Source organism: Pelophylax lessonae, assembly GCF_965119305.1.
Source record: "Pelophylax lessonae genome assembly, chromosome: 1".
In the NCBI taxonomy this organism is placed as follows: Eukaryota; Metazoa; Chordata; class Amphibia; order Anura; family Ranidae; genus Pelophylax; species Pelophylax lessonae.
In genome coordinates, this window is record NC_138768.1 from 681,498,869 (window position 1) to 681,517,411 (window position 18,543).

Sequence of the window (18,543 nt, forward strand, 5' to 3'; positions counted from 1 at the left end):
TTTAATTAACCAAAAAAAAGATGAAAAACAAAAACAAAAAAGGACAACTACAGCTGCATTTATAAACACAAAATAAATAAACCTATTTATTAGCAAAGGTCCTCAATGGTAAAGGACAAACCAATTAGACTAACCCACGGATGCATAATGGTAGATTGACGGTCATATGCCAAATAGGTCAATTTATACAGGGTTAATCTATACAATCCAGGTTTTTCCAAAAAATGGAGAGTCGGTGTTGTATGTTGTTTTGAAAAAAGGAAGAGTTAAGCCCCGTACACACGCAACGAATTTCCGCCGACTGGTCGTCCGTCTTTTGTCCAGAGTGAGTGTCTGTTGGTTGGAATTCGACAGAATTCTACTTCAGAAGTGATGTAATGTGTTGGATTGCTTTCTATGTGTTCTTTCATCTCTGAGCATGCCTAATCTTGCTCATAAGATTTTTCCCCATCAAAATCTGTACTAATGAGACGAAAATCGGACGTGTTTTGACGGTCGAAAAAAATGATATAGCCTGCACACCAGGATTTTTTCGGCCGAAAAGTCGGAGTCGGTTGTCGGAAGCACCATACTAACAAGCCGAAAATCGGCAGATCGGTCGTCGGACGAAATTTCCTCGTGTGTACGGGGCTTTACTTTCCACGCATAGAATATAATAAAAAGGAAAAGATTGTTCTCATCTAAAAACAAAATGTGAATCAGTTACTACAGAAATATATGACAACACCATATATTTATTTTAATCACAGTAAATTATGCTACCATTAATTAGTAACCTTGCTAAACAAAGACATTTATGAATATATGTATAGTAGGTGAAAATAGAAAAATATTTAATTGGTTCCATCATATACCAATATCTGTTTTTTTTTTAATTTTTATAAGTTTCTGTCAAATGCAATTTAAAGTTTATTATATTTATTTTGGCTATTCATGTTTTCTTGTCAGGGTTTGTATTTTTATTAATGATTTATTAATTAATATCTTTTTATTTCTTATTTCTATTATCTATCTTTTAAATAATTTATTATATTAATTATAATAAATGTAATGAAAGAAGGCAGTAGAAAATTAAATTGAGGGATTTATAGACTAGAATTAAATGTTTAAATCTTCAAGGCCTCTCATGCCCACATCTGGTGGCACTGTCCTAAGATACAGGGTTTTTAGACAGAGCTGCTTTATTGGATTGACAAAATCCAGGGTTTCCCAATACAAAGAGACCCTTGGGTAATATTATTTCACTGTGTAGACGAACCAGCCGGCCAATATAAGCGCTCTATTACGCCCCATCTTTTGAATGCGGCGAAATCACTAATACCCCGATTCTGGGCTCAATCTGCTATTCCCACTGCAACAGTGGCTTCAAAATATCGACCACACCTATCGAATGGAAGATCCGACTTATTCCCACAGAGGTCTCTCTTCAGTAGCATATAAAATATGGGCCTGCTGGCTCGCCTTTACTTATACACCAGAATATGCAGTCCTCATGTCCCAATCCACATGAGAACCACTAGCACTTGATCCTTTCCTGATATTGTAACGGCAATTGTATTTTCAGGCTTTACAGCCTTTTAAAGAACTCAGCCGGGGTCCATCCCACCTCTTCTCTTCCTATCTCCCCCTCCACCCCCCTCCTTTTTACTCTTCTATTTCCATCTTCTTCTCGTCTTCCTTCCATCTTCCCCCCTCTACTTTTCTTATTTTTACACTTGGTTCTGTCTACTTAATAGTGCCTATGGCTTACGATTGGTTTTAATCTACTCATAGGCGATCATTCAGTTAAATACTTCTTTGTTTCATAAGTATACTGAGCACTATTTCATTGTTATGTAATAATTCCAAGTTATTGATCCCTTTATGTTTAAAACATGTACTAAGACACGCAAACTTTGTATCATAAAATTATGTTTGTTTGCATTGACCACATTCCTTCAATAAAAATGTATTAAATAGAAAAAATGTTTAAATCTTAAAAAAAAAAAAATTCAACTGGTGGGCTTATAGCAACCATTAAAGTGACCCGAGTTCATAGTACAGGCAAACTCCTGATAGATGGTGGCATGCTTGCTTTTGTTGTTCAGAGCACCTTAATATTCCCAAGACTCATATACTCTTTTCTGTAAATACCAACCCTATGGCTGATGTTTGGTCTCCCCCTCCACTCTATGCTGAATGTGATGGGTGACCTCATTGACCAATAGAAACAGGGGAATATATACTATATTACCAAAAGTATTGGGACACCTGCTTTTACATGCACATGAACTTTAATTGTGTCCCAGTCTTAGTCCGTAGGGTTCAATATTGAGTTGGTCTACCCTTTGCAGCTATAACAGTTTCAAGAAAGGTCCATAAAGACATGGATGAGTGAGTTTGGGGTCGAGGAACTTGACTGGCCTGTACAGAATCCTGAACTCAACCCGATAGAACACCTTTGGGATGAATTAGAGGGCAAACTGCGAACCAGGCTCTCTCTCCAACATCAGTGCCTAAACTCACAAATGCGCTTCTGGAAGAATGGACAAACATTCCCATATACACACTCCTAAACCTTGTGGATAGCCCTCCCAGAAGAGTTGAAGCTGGTATTGCTGCAAAGGGTGGGTCAACTCAATATTGAACCCCATGGACTAAGACTGGGATGCCATTAAAGTTCATGTGCGTGTAAAGGCAGGTGTCCCAATACTTTTGGTAATATAGTGTATGTATAAACAATCTAACTGAAGATTCGTCGTTATCCACCTAGATGTATTAATATTTACCCCATAATATGGTTAGAACTTATTTTTTGATTTGTTCCCTTGCTGCCTAGATTTGTCAGACAAACATTGTAACGTCAGTTTCCTTCATTACTTTCAGGAGACAACAATGGGTGGTCTCAGCAACTTGATAAACATTTTGAGAAACACTATGAGATGTTCGGCATGAACAGTTACGACTCAGAGATGCAAGAGGCAGATTGCAGTAAGTAGTCAGTGTTTGATTCCACAAAAGACCTAAACTTAAAGTTCTTGAACTTAGTAATACAGTCAAATCATTTTGCATTAGGTATTCTTTGTAGGTCTAAGACACAGATATACTGTATTGCTTGGATTCATGCACACCTTTCATTTTTTCGTATTAGTGTGCTTATCATACATATTACAATTCCAAAGACGGAACAAGCAGACTTAAAAGAAAGCTTATGCTTTCTGAATACTTTTAAAGCAAACCTCCACCCAGACAACTGAATACACTGTTTAAAGTGGAGTTCCGGCCTCAGGATCGTTTTTTTGACAAAAATACTGCCCAAATAGTGATCCATCGCCCTTAATACATCCGCTAATCCCGTATTAGATAGTTTTATAAGTTTGTGTTAATCATAAATTCTTACTTTTAAAATTGTTTGCTGAGCGCGGCCATCTTTGTTGTGGTTATCTGAAGCCCCAGTGTGTAGATGTCTTCCCTTTTTCCTTGTTCTAGCTCATTGTGCAAACTGAATGGAGCGCGAAATCTCGCGCATGCCCAGTACTATGCGCTCGGCATAGTAAGGGTTTCCGTAGGGATGGCAGCGTGGAGGAAGTTGCCACCAATCATCGCGTCATTTCCTGTTTGCAAATAACGCGTAAATTAAGTAAATGTATTTGAACTGCTTTTCCAGTCAAATATTTGTCTTTTAATTTAGTCATTCTTGTGATACATTTAGTCCCACTTGAGGGTGACTACACTATTCAGTGCCTATGGCTCTTAAACATTCTGTGTCAACTGTCACATCCAGTTTGCTTAGTCCCCATTCACACCTGTGCGATTTGTCATGTGATTTGACAGTTCCAAACTGCATGACAAGTCGCACCTTATTGTCATCAATGGAACTGTTCGAATTTCCATGACTCATGTCGCAGCATCTTTAACCACTTAAGCCCCGGAAGATTTTACCCCCTTCCTGACCAGGGGGTTTTTTGCGATTTTTTACTGCATGAATTTAACGGACAATTGCGCGGTCGTGCGACGCTGTACCTAAACGAATTTGACGTCCTTTTTTTCCCACAAACAGAGCTTTCTTTTGGTGGTATTTGATCACCTGTGCGATTTTTTGATCATGCGCTATAAACAAAAAAAGAGCGTAAATTTTGCAAAAATAACAATATTTTTCACTTTTTTTTATATGAAATTCCCCCCCAAAAAAATGTAAAAATCAAAATGTTTTAACATTTTTGGCCAATTTGTTTTATGCTACATATGTTTTGTAAAAAAAATCGCAAAAAGCTTATTTTGATTGGTTTGCGCAAAAGTTATCGCGTTTACTAACAAAGGGAAAGATTTTTGTCATTTTTGGTGTTTTTTTTTTAACGAGTAATGGCGGCGATCTGCGATTTTTTTTGCGGTACTGCGACATTGCGGCGGACAGATCGGACCCTTGACTTTTGACACTTTTGGGGGTACCAGTGACATTACAGCCGTAATCAGTGCTATATATATGCACTGTTACTGCAAAAATGACACTGGTAGGGAAGGGGTTAACTGTATTGGAGAGGGAGGGGTTAAGTGTGTCCTAGGGGCGTGATTCTAACTGTAGTGGGACAGGTCTCCTAGTGTAAAAACAGAGATCAACGGTTCTACATAGTAGAACCGTCTGATCTGCATTTTTACACAGGGGAGAATGACAGGCGGCTTGTTTACATAAGCCGCTCTGCCTTTCTCCCGCTCTACCGACGATTGTAGTGTGACCGGCGGACATCGGGTCCGCCGGTCACACGCCCGCACTCCTCTGTGAACGAGCCGAGGTGGGCGCGAGCCTCAGCGGGCGCGCGCTCGCCTGCTATTGGCTCAAAACCCGGTGACAGGCTAGCGACGTAGATCTACGTCACTCTGCCTGGCCGGGGCTGACTGCCGCAGTAAATATACAAAATAAGAAAGGTTCCTGCACTACTTTTTGCCGATATCATTGCGACTTGCATAGACTTCTGTTATATGAGTCTCTATGCCACTAGGAGGCGGAAAGCAACGTCATGATATCACTTCTGGCTTTAGGAGATGTAAACACTGCCATTTTTTTTTTTTTTTTTTTTTTGCTGGAAAGCCTGAGATAGATTTTTTATTTTTTACTTTTATCTCAAGCTTTCCAGCATAGAGGAGAGATGTGGGGACTTATAGATCCCAGATCTCTACGTGCAGAGGACCTGTCATGCCTTATTCCTTATTCCTATTACAACGGATGTTTACATTCCTTGTAACAGGAATGAAAGTGATCAAAAAATAAAAACTTAAAGTGCCCCCATCCCCTTGTGCTCGCACGCAGAAGCGAACGCATACGTATGTCACGTTCGCATATGTAAATGGTGTTTAAAACACACATGTGAGGTATTCCTGCAATCGTTAGAGTGAGAACAATAATTCTAGCACTAGACCTCCTCTCTAATTCTAAACTGGTAACCTGTAAAAAAATGTAAAATGTCACCCATTGAGATTTTTACGTATTTGGTTTGGCGACATTCTACGAGTGTGTGCAATTTTAAAGCATGACATGTTTGGTATCTATTTACTCAGTGTAACATCACCATTATACAAAAAATTGGGGTAAATATTGGAGAAAAAATCACGGTTGAAAAATTGCTGCGCAAGTACCATGTGACATAAAACATTTGCAATGACCACCGTTTTTTTCCCTAGGGTCTCTGCTAATATATATATATATATATATATATATATATATATATATATATATATATATATATATATATATGTAGCACCCTACAGGTAGGTGCTAGGTAAATATATAGTGGGCCTTGCCTGCTTAACAGCAGGGTTGTGATTTTTTAGGTAGGGTGTCAGGGCTTCCAGATGTGCCTGCTGAAGGGAGAAGTATACCCACTGGGCCCTGAATTGTACAGAGTGTGTTAGTTGCAAGCACAGCTATACAGAGTTCTACTTCATACTACTTCAAGCTAGTCAAAGCGGGGGGACAGTATTCAGTGACTTCCACAGTACAACAGTGTCAGGAGTTCTACAGTTCTCAGTCCTGGATTTTTTGGACTAACAGTCGAGGATTCAGCACTTCTGTGTTCTAAAGGACATTTACAGTGTCAGAGAGCATTGGCTGGTGCCGGCGGGCGTTGGCTGGCGTCGACGAAGCACCAACGGGCATTTTTAGGAGTAAAGTCCCACGTGTAATTAGTTCAAGCCTCAAGGAGTATCCCACTAATTCCCTTCTCCCATCCCCTTTAAATCCAGTAAAAACCACAAACAAAGATGCCGGAGTTGTCGCTGCTTCAGTTATCACACCCAGGGTCACAGCTCACATGGGCTGGAGAAAGTACCAGTACTAATGGCAGACCCACATCAGGCCACAGGCCTGGAAACCTTGCTCTATATATATATATATATATATATATATATACACATATATATATATATATATATATATATATATATATATTTATTTATTTATAATGTTTGGGGGTTCTGAGTAACTACTAGCAAAAAAAAACTATGATTGTTACATATAGGAAAGAAATGCCAGGATTGGCTTGGGTGGCAACTGGTTAATCATCCCACTTCTGCCTCAATACTCTAGTGTACCGCACCTGGTAGTGTTTACTTCTCCCTATCCAGTCTACTACCTTATACCTAGTACCTTATACCTAATACTATACCTAATATCTTATAAGGTTTGGGATGGTATAAGTGCTTTCAAAGTAATCTCAGTGTTAGCATACTGTTTATACAGACATAGGTGCAGCAACCATTCTCATATACTGTATTATACTGTGATTAGTAGTTCCATTAGGTGGTATTTTTTAGTGCTTGCCTAATGTAATGTTCTCCCTAGACTCTAGAGGAACTACATGGTTTTGATGTAATTTCCAGTCTCTCCTTGGCCCTGTTGTTTTTAAATAAAAGAAGAAGGACTCAGCCATTTCTCCAGTATCCTCTTTATTGGTAATAGTCATATCTGCACAGGTTTTCCAGCACTCGGATAATTGTCACTACCTGCCCTATCATCAGGATAATTGCTTCATTTGTCAGTGTTTGTTGGATAGGCAATCCCCTTCTTTACTGCAGGAAAGCAAAGAGTAGCTTTGCCCTTGTGAGCTCTGTTTAGAGTCCCACTTCGGACTGACAATAAAAAGCAGCACAGACAATACACTTGTCCCAGCACTAAAGGGAATTGTTATATATAGAGGAAATAGCAGAAGAAGAATAACTAGAGATCAACACGTTTAATAAAGCATTTCCTGTGCATAGGACATCAAGGGCAGTACATGGCAGGGGAACCATGAAATCTTGAGGGAATTGACCAGAGGCCCAAGAAAGGTGTGCCATTTTAGAGACCCCTGCCTCTCAACACCAAAAGCAACAAAAGCCAACATGGGCAATGGCATCATCTTTGGGTAGTTTAAAGCCTATTTCCAGAGAAAGGAATTTCTCCCATGCAGTAGGCCTGCCCCTGTGAATGGTTAAATGCTTGTTTAACCACTTAAGCTCTGGAAGGTTTTACCCACTTAATGACCAGGCCATTTTTTGCGATTCAGCAATGCGTTACTTTAAGGAAAAATTGCGTGGTCGTGCGATGCTGTACCCAAATACAATTGATGTCCTTTTTTTCCCCACAAATAGAGCTTTCTTTTGGTGCTAATTGATCACCTCTGCGGTTTTTAGATTTTGCGCTATAAACAAAAAAAGAGTGAAAATTTTGAAAAAAACGCCATATTTTTTACTTTCTGCTATAAAACATTCTCAATAAAAACTTTTTTAAAAAATCAAATTTTTTATCAGCTTTGGCCAATTTGTATTCTGCTATATATTTTTGGTAAAAAAAAGTCCCCAAAAAATTATATTAATTGGTTTGCGCAAAAGTTATAGCGTCTCCAAACTACGGGGATATTTGGAATTTTTATTTATTTCTTTGCTTTTATTAGTGATGGCGGTGATCAGCGTTTTTTTTAGCGGGACTGCAACATTGCGGCATACAGATCGGGCCCCTAACTGACATTTTTGACACTTTTTGGGGACCAATGACATTAATACAGTAATCAGTGCTAAATATTATGCACTGTTACTGTATAAATTACACTGGCAGGGAAGGGATTAACACTGGGGGTGATCAAAGGGGTTAATGTGTGCCTAAACACAACAGGAGCGTGGCTCCGGCGGCGTGCGTGCCCCTGAGACCTAGTGCACGAAATCACATAGTACTACGTGATTATGCGCAGCCGAGCTGCTCTGCCGCAGTAATACTATGGTGGGCAGTCGGCAAGAGGTTAAAGTGATACTAAAGTCTTGTTTTTTTTTTCGTTTTTTTTTTTAGAAATAACAAAAAACATACTTACCTAAATATAATGAATAATGCAGCGCCAAAGGTAAAATAGTGAGTAAAGTGAATAATGACTAAAAAATGACAAAAACATGCTTTGTGAATACAATCTGCAAAATGCTCAGTGACAATTAAATAATAAATGATATTGAAAATCTGAAGTGTAAAAAAACTAATTATAACTCAGTGGCAGCATACATTCAGTTTCTTCACTCAACACAAATAGATAACAAAATATAAAAAATAATGCAGCGCCAAAGGTAAAATAGTGAATAAAGTAAATAATGACTAAAAAAATCACATGCATTAGTAAAGTGAATAAAACCATGTACAATCATATATAAAATGCTCAGTGAAAATAAAATAATAAATGGTATTAAAAAAATACTACCCTCCTAGTGTATATAAATCACATGAAATGATCATAAAACTTAATACAAATTTAAAAAATATTATTAAATGGTGCATAAAAAGAAATGCATAAAGGTAAAAAAGTTCCAAATTGAATAAATCTTTCTGTGCCGTGCAATAGTGAAAAAGTGCTAGCGCTTCACTTCACACATGAGTGCTCCATGTGTTCTTGCTCAATAGCAGCTCACCTCACTCTCTGACTCATATATTCCAATGAGTCAAATGCACTTCTATACCCAAAGTATCAGGATTGATAAGGCAGACTTTTTCCCCCTTCTTATTCAAGGCTCCAAGGTGCAGGTGAAATAGCAGGCCAAGGTACCATTCATATAAAACAAAAAACAACTCCTCTAGTGCTCTCTAAATAGCTGTTTATTAATCAACAATTAAAATAGGCAAAGAAACTCACATATCCATGCACTTAAAGCAGTGCGGGATAATATAGGCTCATCAGGCAGAAGTTTAACTGACCGTCCTGGATACGACGCTTGTGAGCAGGCCCCTCCTCCGTATACATTGCGTCACTGGATTGACTTTGTCAGCAGGGGTGGAGCCTCCGCAGAACATCAATCACTATATGGTAAACAGAACAGAAGTGTCCACCCCTCTCCTGGTGAATCTCTCCCCCATTCTAACACTTGAGTGCACTCGCAATACCGGAAGTGATAGACGCGATGTAAAGGGGGTCACAGTCAGGGGTCCCATTCCACTTTCCAGACCGTAACCAGTATTATAAAATGCAATATAAAACCATTTAATACAATAAATATTATTCCCATTAATAAATCATAAGCAATAAATGAATAAATAAAAAGATATAAAGAGATAGTGAAATACAATTCCAATAGGAAATTTAAAATAACAGAGCCTGCTCACATACGCCCCTATCCAGGTTGGTTCACAAAAGAAAAAAATGGAAAAATAGACACTAGTCATCCCTGATAAACTCTTCAAAGATCACTGACCTCCATCTAGCTAATTGAATCTAAAAATCCTATTTTAAAATGTCCTATTTTAAATTATTAATCATAAAAATGTAATAATACCTCACTAGTACACACATAAATTAAAATTACGAGAGAAAAAAAAAAGGTATATATATATATATATATAATTAAGACCAATTTATCACTGATAAAACAATTGAGATAAAACTCAATGTTTAACCACCAAGATACTAAAACTTTAGCTTCAAAAATCCAGTACGATTTTCTCTTGCTCAATTGTGTAATAAAATTCCCCCCTCTCCAGTGTTTGGCTACTCATTCAATACCCCAGAATCATAATAAACTGGGGTTTCTATTATGAACCAATTTGAAGTGTTTTGAAAACATTGTGTGTTACTGTACCCTTTTTAATATTTTTCATGTGCTCATCTACCCTCACGCTCAGACTTCTAGAGGTACGTCCTATATACTGAAGCCTGCAACTGCACTCCAGCATATAGATCACACCTGTGGTCGCACAGGTGATCAAATCTTCAATACAATATTTCTTACCTGTACTTCTAGATATAAAATCTTTTTTATTTTTCTTGTTGCCAACTGCGTGCCTACATGCTGAGCATATTCCACAGGTATGAAAGCCAGTGATGAAGGAAAACAATCCATCCTTCCTATAAAAGGGGGATCCACCAGAATGTTTTTTTGTTCCCAACAGGCCATGAAGAGGTTTGCTACTCTTGGGGCAAATCTTGCACCCATAGCTACGCCTCTTACTTGTAGATAATATTGGTCACCAATATTATCTACAAGTAAGAGGTGTAGCTATGGGTGCAAGATTTGCCCCAAGTGTAGCAAACCTCAGAGTCTGACTATTTGATCCAGTCTAAGATTCTAGGGAGCAGATTCCTGGAGAAAGGATACACTAAAGAGAGTATTGATCAGGTCAAGAGAGAAGTATGTGCAATAGATTGGGGATTCTTGATAGCAACAGGCAATAAGAAACGAGAAGGCAATAATTTAAATTTAAGTTTATCATGGATTATAATGTTCAATACAAGCAGGTTGAGAAAATCATCAAAAAACTTTGGGAGATCCTCAGGAAAGATAGGGTTCTAGGTCCAGTTTTACCAGATAGACCTAAATTTATTTATAAAAAAAAAAAACCCTTTCTTGAAAGAGAAGTTGGCACCAGGAGTGGTGGATCGCCCAGTTTATAGGAAGGATGGATTGTTTTCTTTCATCACTGGCTTTCATGCCTGTGGAAAATGCTCAGCATGTAGGCACGCAGTTGGCAACAAGAAAAAGAAAAAAGATTTTATATCTAGAATTACGGGTAGGAAATATTGTATTGAGGATTTGATCAACTGTGTGACCACAGGTGTGATCTATATGCTGGAGTGCAGTTGAGGGCTTCAGTATATAGGACGTACCCCTAGAAGTCTGAGCGTGAAGGTAGGTGAGCATGTGAAAAATGTTAAAAAGGGTACAGTAACACACAATGTTTCAAAACACTTCAAATTGGTTCATAATAGAGACCCCAGTTCATTTCGATTCTGGGGTATCGAACGAGTAGCCAAACACTGGAGAGGGGGGAATTTTATCAGACAACTAAACAGGAGAGAATCGTACTGGATTTTTTAAGCTAAAGTTTTAGCACCTAGAGGGTTAAATATTGTTTTCGATCTCAATTGTTTTATCAGTGATAAATAGGTCTTAATTTAATATTTATATATAGATCTATAGATCGTTTTTTTCGTCATTTTAATTTATATGTGTACTAGTGAGGTATTATTACATTTTTATGATTAATAATTTAAAATAGGACATTTTAAAATAGGATTTTTAGATTCAATTAGCCAGATGAAGGTCAGTGATCTTTGAAGAGTTTATCAGGGATGACTAGTATTTATTCTTCCATTTTATTCTTTTGTGAACCGACCTAGATAGGGGCGTATGTGAGCATGCTCTGTTCTTTTAAATTTCCTATTGGAATTGTATTTCAATATCTCTTTATATCTTTTTATTTATTTTATTTATTGCTTATGATTTATTAATGGGAATAATATTTATTGTATTAAATGGTTTTATATTGCATTTTATAATACTGGTTATGGTCTGGAAAGTGTAATGAGACCCCCTGGCTGTGACCCCCTTTACGTCACGTCTATCACTTCCGATAGTGCAGGCAAGTGTTAGAGTAGGGAGAGATTCGCCAGGAGAGGGGCGGACACTTCCGTTCTGTTTACCGTATAGTGATTGATGATCTGTGGAGGCTCCACCCCTGCTGACAAAGTCAATCCAGTGTTGCAAAGTGTACAGAGGAGGAGCCTGCTCACAAACGTCATATCCAGGACAGTCAGTTAAACTTCCTGCCTGATGAGCCTATATTAGCCGGCACTGCTTTAAGTGCATGGATATGTGAGTTTCTTTGCCTATTTTAATTGTTGATTAATAAACAGCTATTAAGAGAGCACTAGAGGAGTTGTTTTTTGTTTTATATGAACGGTACCTTGGCCTGCCATTTCACCTGCACCTTGGAGCCTTGAATAAGAAGGGGGAGAAAGTCTGCCTTATCAATCCTGATATTTTGGGTATAGAAGTGTATTTGACTCATTGGAATATATGAGTCAGAGAGTGAGGTGAGCTGCTATTGAGCAAGAACACACGGAGCACTCATGTTTGGAGTGAAGCACTAGCACTTTTTCACTATTTATTGCACGGCACAGAAGGATTTATTCAATTTGGGACTTTTTTACCTTTATGAATTTCTTTTTTTGCACCATTTAATAATATTTATTATATTTTGTATTAAGTTTTATGATCATTTCATGTGATTTATATACACTAGGAGGGTAGTATTTTTTAATACCATTTATTATTTTATTTTCGCTGAGCATTTTATATATGATTGTACGTGGTTTTATTCACTTTACTAATGCATGTGATTTTTTAGTCATTATTTACTTTATTCACTATTTTACCTTTGGCGCTGCATTATTTATTATATTTTGTTATTTGTGTAGAGTAAAGAAACTGAATGTATGCTGCCATTGAGTTATAATTAGTTTTTTTTACACTTCAGATTGCGCTGATTTTTTTATTTTATATGTCATACTTACCTGCTCTGTGCAGTAGTTTTGCAGATCCTCCTCTTCCCTGGTCCCTCGCCATCGCTCCTGGCCCCTGCCGCGTGCTGAGTGCCCCCACAGCAAGCAGCTTGCTATAGAGGCACCAGAGCCAAGCCGCTGCTCTGTGTGTCCATTTAGACATGGAATCGTGGCTCAGCCCCATCCCGTCCCCTCTCTCTCCTCATTGGCTCACTGACTTTGACTGACAGCAGTGGGAGCCAATGGCGCCCACTGTGTGTCTCAGCCAATCAGAAGGGGGAGAGTCCTTAACAACCGAGACTCTCATGCAACAACGCTGAATCGAGATGGAGCTCAGGTAAATATTAGGGGGGCTGAGGGTGCCTGCTGCACACAAAAGGTTTTTTATCTTGAAGTGATTGTAAAGTCTTGTGTGTTTTTTTTTTTTTTTAAAAACATGTTATATTTGCCTCCTCTGTGTAGTTTGATTTGCACAGGGCAGCCTGGTTCCTCCTCTTCTCGGGTCCCTCCCCCCTGTTGAGTGCCCCCACAGCAAGCAGATTGCTATGGGGGCACCCAAGCTGAGCTGCAGCTCAGTGTGTCTATTCAGACATGGGCTGCCATTCAGTCATGCCCCCTCTCTATCTCCTGATTGGCTAACTGACTTTGATTGACAGCAGTAGGAGCCAATGGCACCACTGCTGTTCCCCATCAATTTAGGAGGGAGAGTCCCGGACAGCCGAGAGACTCGTGGACATCACTGGATAGGGATGGGGCATAGGTAAGTATTAGGGGGGCTGAAGGGGGCTACTACACACAGAAGGCTTTTATCTTAATGCATAGAATGCATTAAGATATAAAAAAAACCTCCTGCCTTTACAACTCCTTTAATGTGTTAATGTGTGTGTTATATAAATATCATTTCAGAAACAGCCCTCAGGCAGCAAGTGCTACCATCAATGTCTGTGAACCAAGCCATCTTCAGATGGCTAAGTTCGTAGACATTGTGTACAGAGCAAGTCTGAGCAGCTCTGTACCACGTGATCGATCTGATTTGTTATATATACCTTAGATTGTAAGCTTCATGAGGGCAGGGACTGATGTGAATGTACAATATATATGTAAAGTGCTGTGTAAATTGACAGCGCTATATAAGTACCTGGAATAATAATAATATATGTAAAATTATTTGTAATGTGTACGTCATTAAGTCCTCCCCTTCCTGTTATTACAGGGAAAGGGGGAGGAACTAATGTGTTTTGTTTCAAAAGCTACTTTATGCATTGACCTACCTCCATAGACATAGTCTGCTGGACAGCACCATCCAGCAGCAGTTTAACCCTTCAAACAACACAGTGTAAGAAGACAATGAGTTTCATAAGCCCTGTCTTTGTGAAGAACTTCGGGATGGTTTACACCAGAATGCAGTGCAGGAAACCCACGCTCGGTGAGCATTTTCCACATCACGTTCAAAACACACTGGAGTTGTGATCTACAGCAGGTGTCGATAATAAGTTAATGACACCCCAAACCGAGGTTACAAATGCAGTGCGTTTGCTCGCACCGTATCACATGGTACCGAAAGTACCATGCAATGCTGTTCCAGTGATTTTTAAAAGTATTCTGGAACACGGTAAAATTGCCACAAAATGCATCACACAAGTTTGGGTGCCATTATTTTTAATGGCACCCAAACATGCAAAAGAAACAGGTGTTTTGCCACACGACAAATCCTGTGCAAAATGCTCAAATGCGCTTTCCAAAATTTCACCAAAGTTATCTCCAAAAAAAGCTACATTGGTAAGTTTTTGGAGCAGAGAGAAGCATATTTAAACGAATGGTTCTGCTCACTAAAACCTTGACGCCCTGCAGCTGCTAAAGTGCTTGACAGCTGTTGGACAGCTGTTGGACAGCTTTTGGAGGATTTAGGCTGTCCCTTAGCTGGCTGCCCCACATATCTATTTAACCACTTGTTGTCCTCCTTTTTGCACTTGAGTCATTTATTATTTTTAAAAAAACAAAAAATTAGAAGTTATAAAATAACACCAAAAGAAAGAGAAATTTGTCTCAGAAAGTGATATAAAATTCATCTGGGTACAATGTTGCCTGATAGAGTAATTGTCAGTAAAAGTATTACGATACTAAAGACTGAAAAATGACCAGGACTGGAATGGATATTCCATGTTTGTACTGAAGTGGTTAAAAAAACAAAAAAAAACTCCCCAAAAATTTGAAATGCCTCCACATACAAGCACATCCAAGCACAAATGTTAAGCTTTGGATGCCCTCTTGTATAAAACCAATTGTGCCATGCATATTAGGTATTACTATGCACACCAGAGTAAGAGCAGTAATTTTAGGGCCATCATTGGTAAAGTAGAATTCCAGCACAAACCTATCTAGTCCTAAAAATGTCCCTTCTCCCCTCCTAACACCTATGCAGGCTAATATGTGCAAAAAAGATGCATGTACAAACTACAAACCTATTTTCAGCCCTCTCTAGTCTGGTCAGGTGATCTGTGTTCCCTGTATCATTCAGCCGCAGCTGCAGGGGAGAGGAGGGAGCACCAACAAAAGATGAGTCATAGGAGCCTATGGATTACATCACTGTTCCAAGCTTTACCAGCAATTGTTGAGCGCACTCTCATTTCACCAGCAGTCAATGCTGGCTGACACAGGGGATTATGCAACTTGGTCAGAGCTGAAAATACAGTAGATGCATCTTTTTTTCTTTTTTTACACAAGTTAGTCAGCATAGGTGTTAGGAGGGTGAAGGGGACAAGGGGATAGGTTTATGCTGGAACTAAGGCTTTTAGAGTGTGGCCTATGGACACCTACTGCCATTTTTCACGGGCGTGTTCAATTTTGAGGCTTGACATGTCTGATATCTAGTTACTTCACACAACCACTTCTTTCTATTTTGCTTCTATTTTATTTCTTCTTTCTATTTTACAAAACATTGGTTTGTGTGCTACAATTAATTTCAGTGTACTTTTTACTGAAAACATGGGTTTGATAAACAGTTGCACTAATATTGTGACATTTAAAATTGCAACTGCCACTAATTTATTATTTCAGCTGAAGGGTTAAAGCATTCTTTTTTTTTTTTCATCCTTTAATTTATACTTAGTTGTCTGGGATAGAAGGCTTATTAAAGTACATTATGTGACAAGCTGACTGTACCTAATAAAAAGCCACCCATTATACACCCACTGAACTGTTCTAAATCTATTAGTAAAGAATTTCATGTTACACCCACTGGCCTTGTAATTTTACAACCTTTGTTGCTGACAAGATTCTGCAATCTTGCTCTAAGAGTCTCACATAAACAAAATAGCTTTATCATTAAGAATTTTAAAAAGCCACATTTGCATGTGGGAATTTAAAGCATCAGACTTAGCTTTGGTAGCTGCTTCTGTGAACTCCTTTTACTGCCAACTAAACTCTGAGCTGCAAGACTCCCTTTTTTATATTTAAAGGGGTATCGAACCCAAAAACAAAAATGGAATATACTGCAGCTTACCAATTCCCAAATGTAGTGGATTTATTTGTTTTCTTTTTTAGGTGTTTTTCCTTCTTTTACCCAGTATTCTGTCCAGTAACACACCTCCTGTATTAAGGTATCTTCACTCTAGATGGAGGAGCAACAGAGTCACCTTTGGTCAGCAGCAGTGGCAGGACTGCCAGGGTTGAAACAGTTGCACTTTGAGACCAGGCCCTGGCATTCTGCCGCTGTCAGGGGGGCCCCAGGGGGGTTGCTAGTCGCAGGGCTCTGAGCTGAGAGCGTCTCTCTCATATAGCTCAGAGCTGGCATTGACAGTTGATTAGCTGAACACATGGTAAAGGGCTGCTGTGATTGTGATACCGCATCCAAAGGACACAGCAGTCAGAGCGTGCGCTGGATGCTTGTCCCAGGAGGCACGTGGGAGGCAGGATTCTGGGAGGATGTCCATGGACGCCCTCATTAAATTGGAAGCCCGGGGTTTGTATGTAAGGGTGGGTGTCAGGGGGGCCCATCATGGTTTCTTGCACCGGGGCTCTGAATGTTTTAGTTACGCCTCTGGTCAGCAGCATTGCCAATCTGGGGAGAGGGTAGTGTTAGACTAGTACATTTAGATGAACCTGACTAACAAGTAAAGCTGAACTCCAGCTAACACTTTATCCCAAAAAGAATAAAAAAACTGCTGTAAGTGTTTATAAAGACTTTACATAAATTAATAAAAGCTAACCATTGTAAACACACGTCAGTAATAAATAGGTTGTCTCAACCCTCTAACTGCCAATTTTGCTGGGCAGCCTGTTCTGTTAAAGGAAGTCTAGAAATAGAAAACAAATGCAGCCACCACAAGAATTGCTAAGCTGCAAAATATTCTATTTTTTGTTTTTGTGTTTAATACCACTTTTACCTTATCCAATAAAGTGTTAATTCCTAAATTCAGTTACTCACAGCAACCTATAAGAATGAATCTAGTACTGGTATGATTTAGTGAATTCTGATTTGTTGTTTTGGGTTACTACTTAAGAATTATTACGGAACACAGTGTTGTTGAATTTATCCTATTCTTTGTCAGTTAAAAAGGAAAACATAATCCTGGCTAACCCTAGAATGATGCCTTAACAACAGTCAACTATTATATAGAGTTAAATGAGCTATTCGAAATTCTCTATGCCAGAAATTTCAATAATTCAGTCATTTGCTATTTTGGTCACTTTTTTGTTTTCTTTTTTGTATTTATTTAATTTTTTTTTTTTTTTTTTTTGAGTCCATGCTTAGTTAGGTCTTCCATTCCAACATTTTGCATTCTTTCCATATTTGAAATTATGCCTAGAAAATGATGAGGAATGAACATTATGAAATGTGAAGGGAATGTTGCTTTACTGAAGAGTCATTAGGGCTGAAGGATTTGGTGGCAATAGCTAGCCAGCTACTGGTGGTACTATAGATGGCAAAAACTAACCGGGTGTATGCACACAAGTTTTAAATATCACGAGCAGATTTCAAAAAATGTCCAACATGACAATATTTTAGGAACTTTTAACTGTAACAAAGGTGATTTTAAACTTATCTTTGCAGATCGATATACAGTAAGAGATGTACCAGTAGTTTGTACATTATTTGCTCATAAGAATTGTATTGCTGAGTATATATAAAAAAGAATACTTCCTGGCTTAAATGCATATGTTATTTTCATATTAAATGTGCACTTTACTGTGTCCTGTAGGTTATAGCAATACTGTTTCTTCAGAGATCAGCAATTTGCATTATAAATATAGCGATCACCCCAGAGGGGGCCACTTTGAAGAAGCCCAGGTCCCCCCTATTAGTACAGCAGCTGCCAGTCACAAGCATAGTAACACGCACATCGGCAAAAATGTCTCCATATAGGGGGGTGTCTTTTTGTCATTTATTGATGAAGAAATTGAACAGGAGAGGGGTTTAGAGTCACAGGATACTCCAAAAAATAATAGCAATCAATGGGAGGACAAGCTTCTTTCTGCCACCCAGCATCCAAAGGCAGATCTTCAGTGAGGGAGGAAAAATATCCTTCTCCAGGCTAGGACTTCAGGACAGTGCCATTTACCAAAATCCATTAGCACTCTCCGCCAGGTTCTCAGCACAGCTCCTGCTGAGGCCCAGACTACAGTTCCTGTCTCATTGGCTATTTCCCAGTGGCAGCAGCCCCAGGAGAACTGGAATCCTCCCTGGAGAGGAAAAAACACTCTGAAACGGGCTCCCAAACATTTATCTCCTCCCTAGCCATCTTCTAAACAACTCCATGCAGGAATTGGCTGGAGCCTGATA

At 38.8% G+C, this 18,543-nt stretch overlaps 1 protein-coding gene across 2 annotated transcripts in view; it reads left to right on the forward strand.

Moving 5' to 3' along the window:
* The window catches only part of RXFP1 (relaxin family peptide receptor 1), a 567,744-nt gene that overhangs the window by 307,488 nt on the left and 241,713 nt on the right, over positions 1-18,543 (forward strand). For both annotated transcript variants that reach the window (XM_082253060.1, XM_082253061.1), the window contains exon 3: positions 2,866-2,970. In XM_082253060.1, coding sequence (XP_082109186.1) covers positions 2,866-2,970 — 105 coding nt within the window. The remainder of the gene's footprint in view (positions 1-2,865; positions 2,971-18,543) is intronic.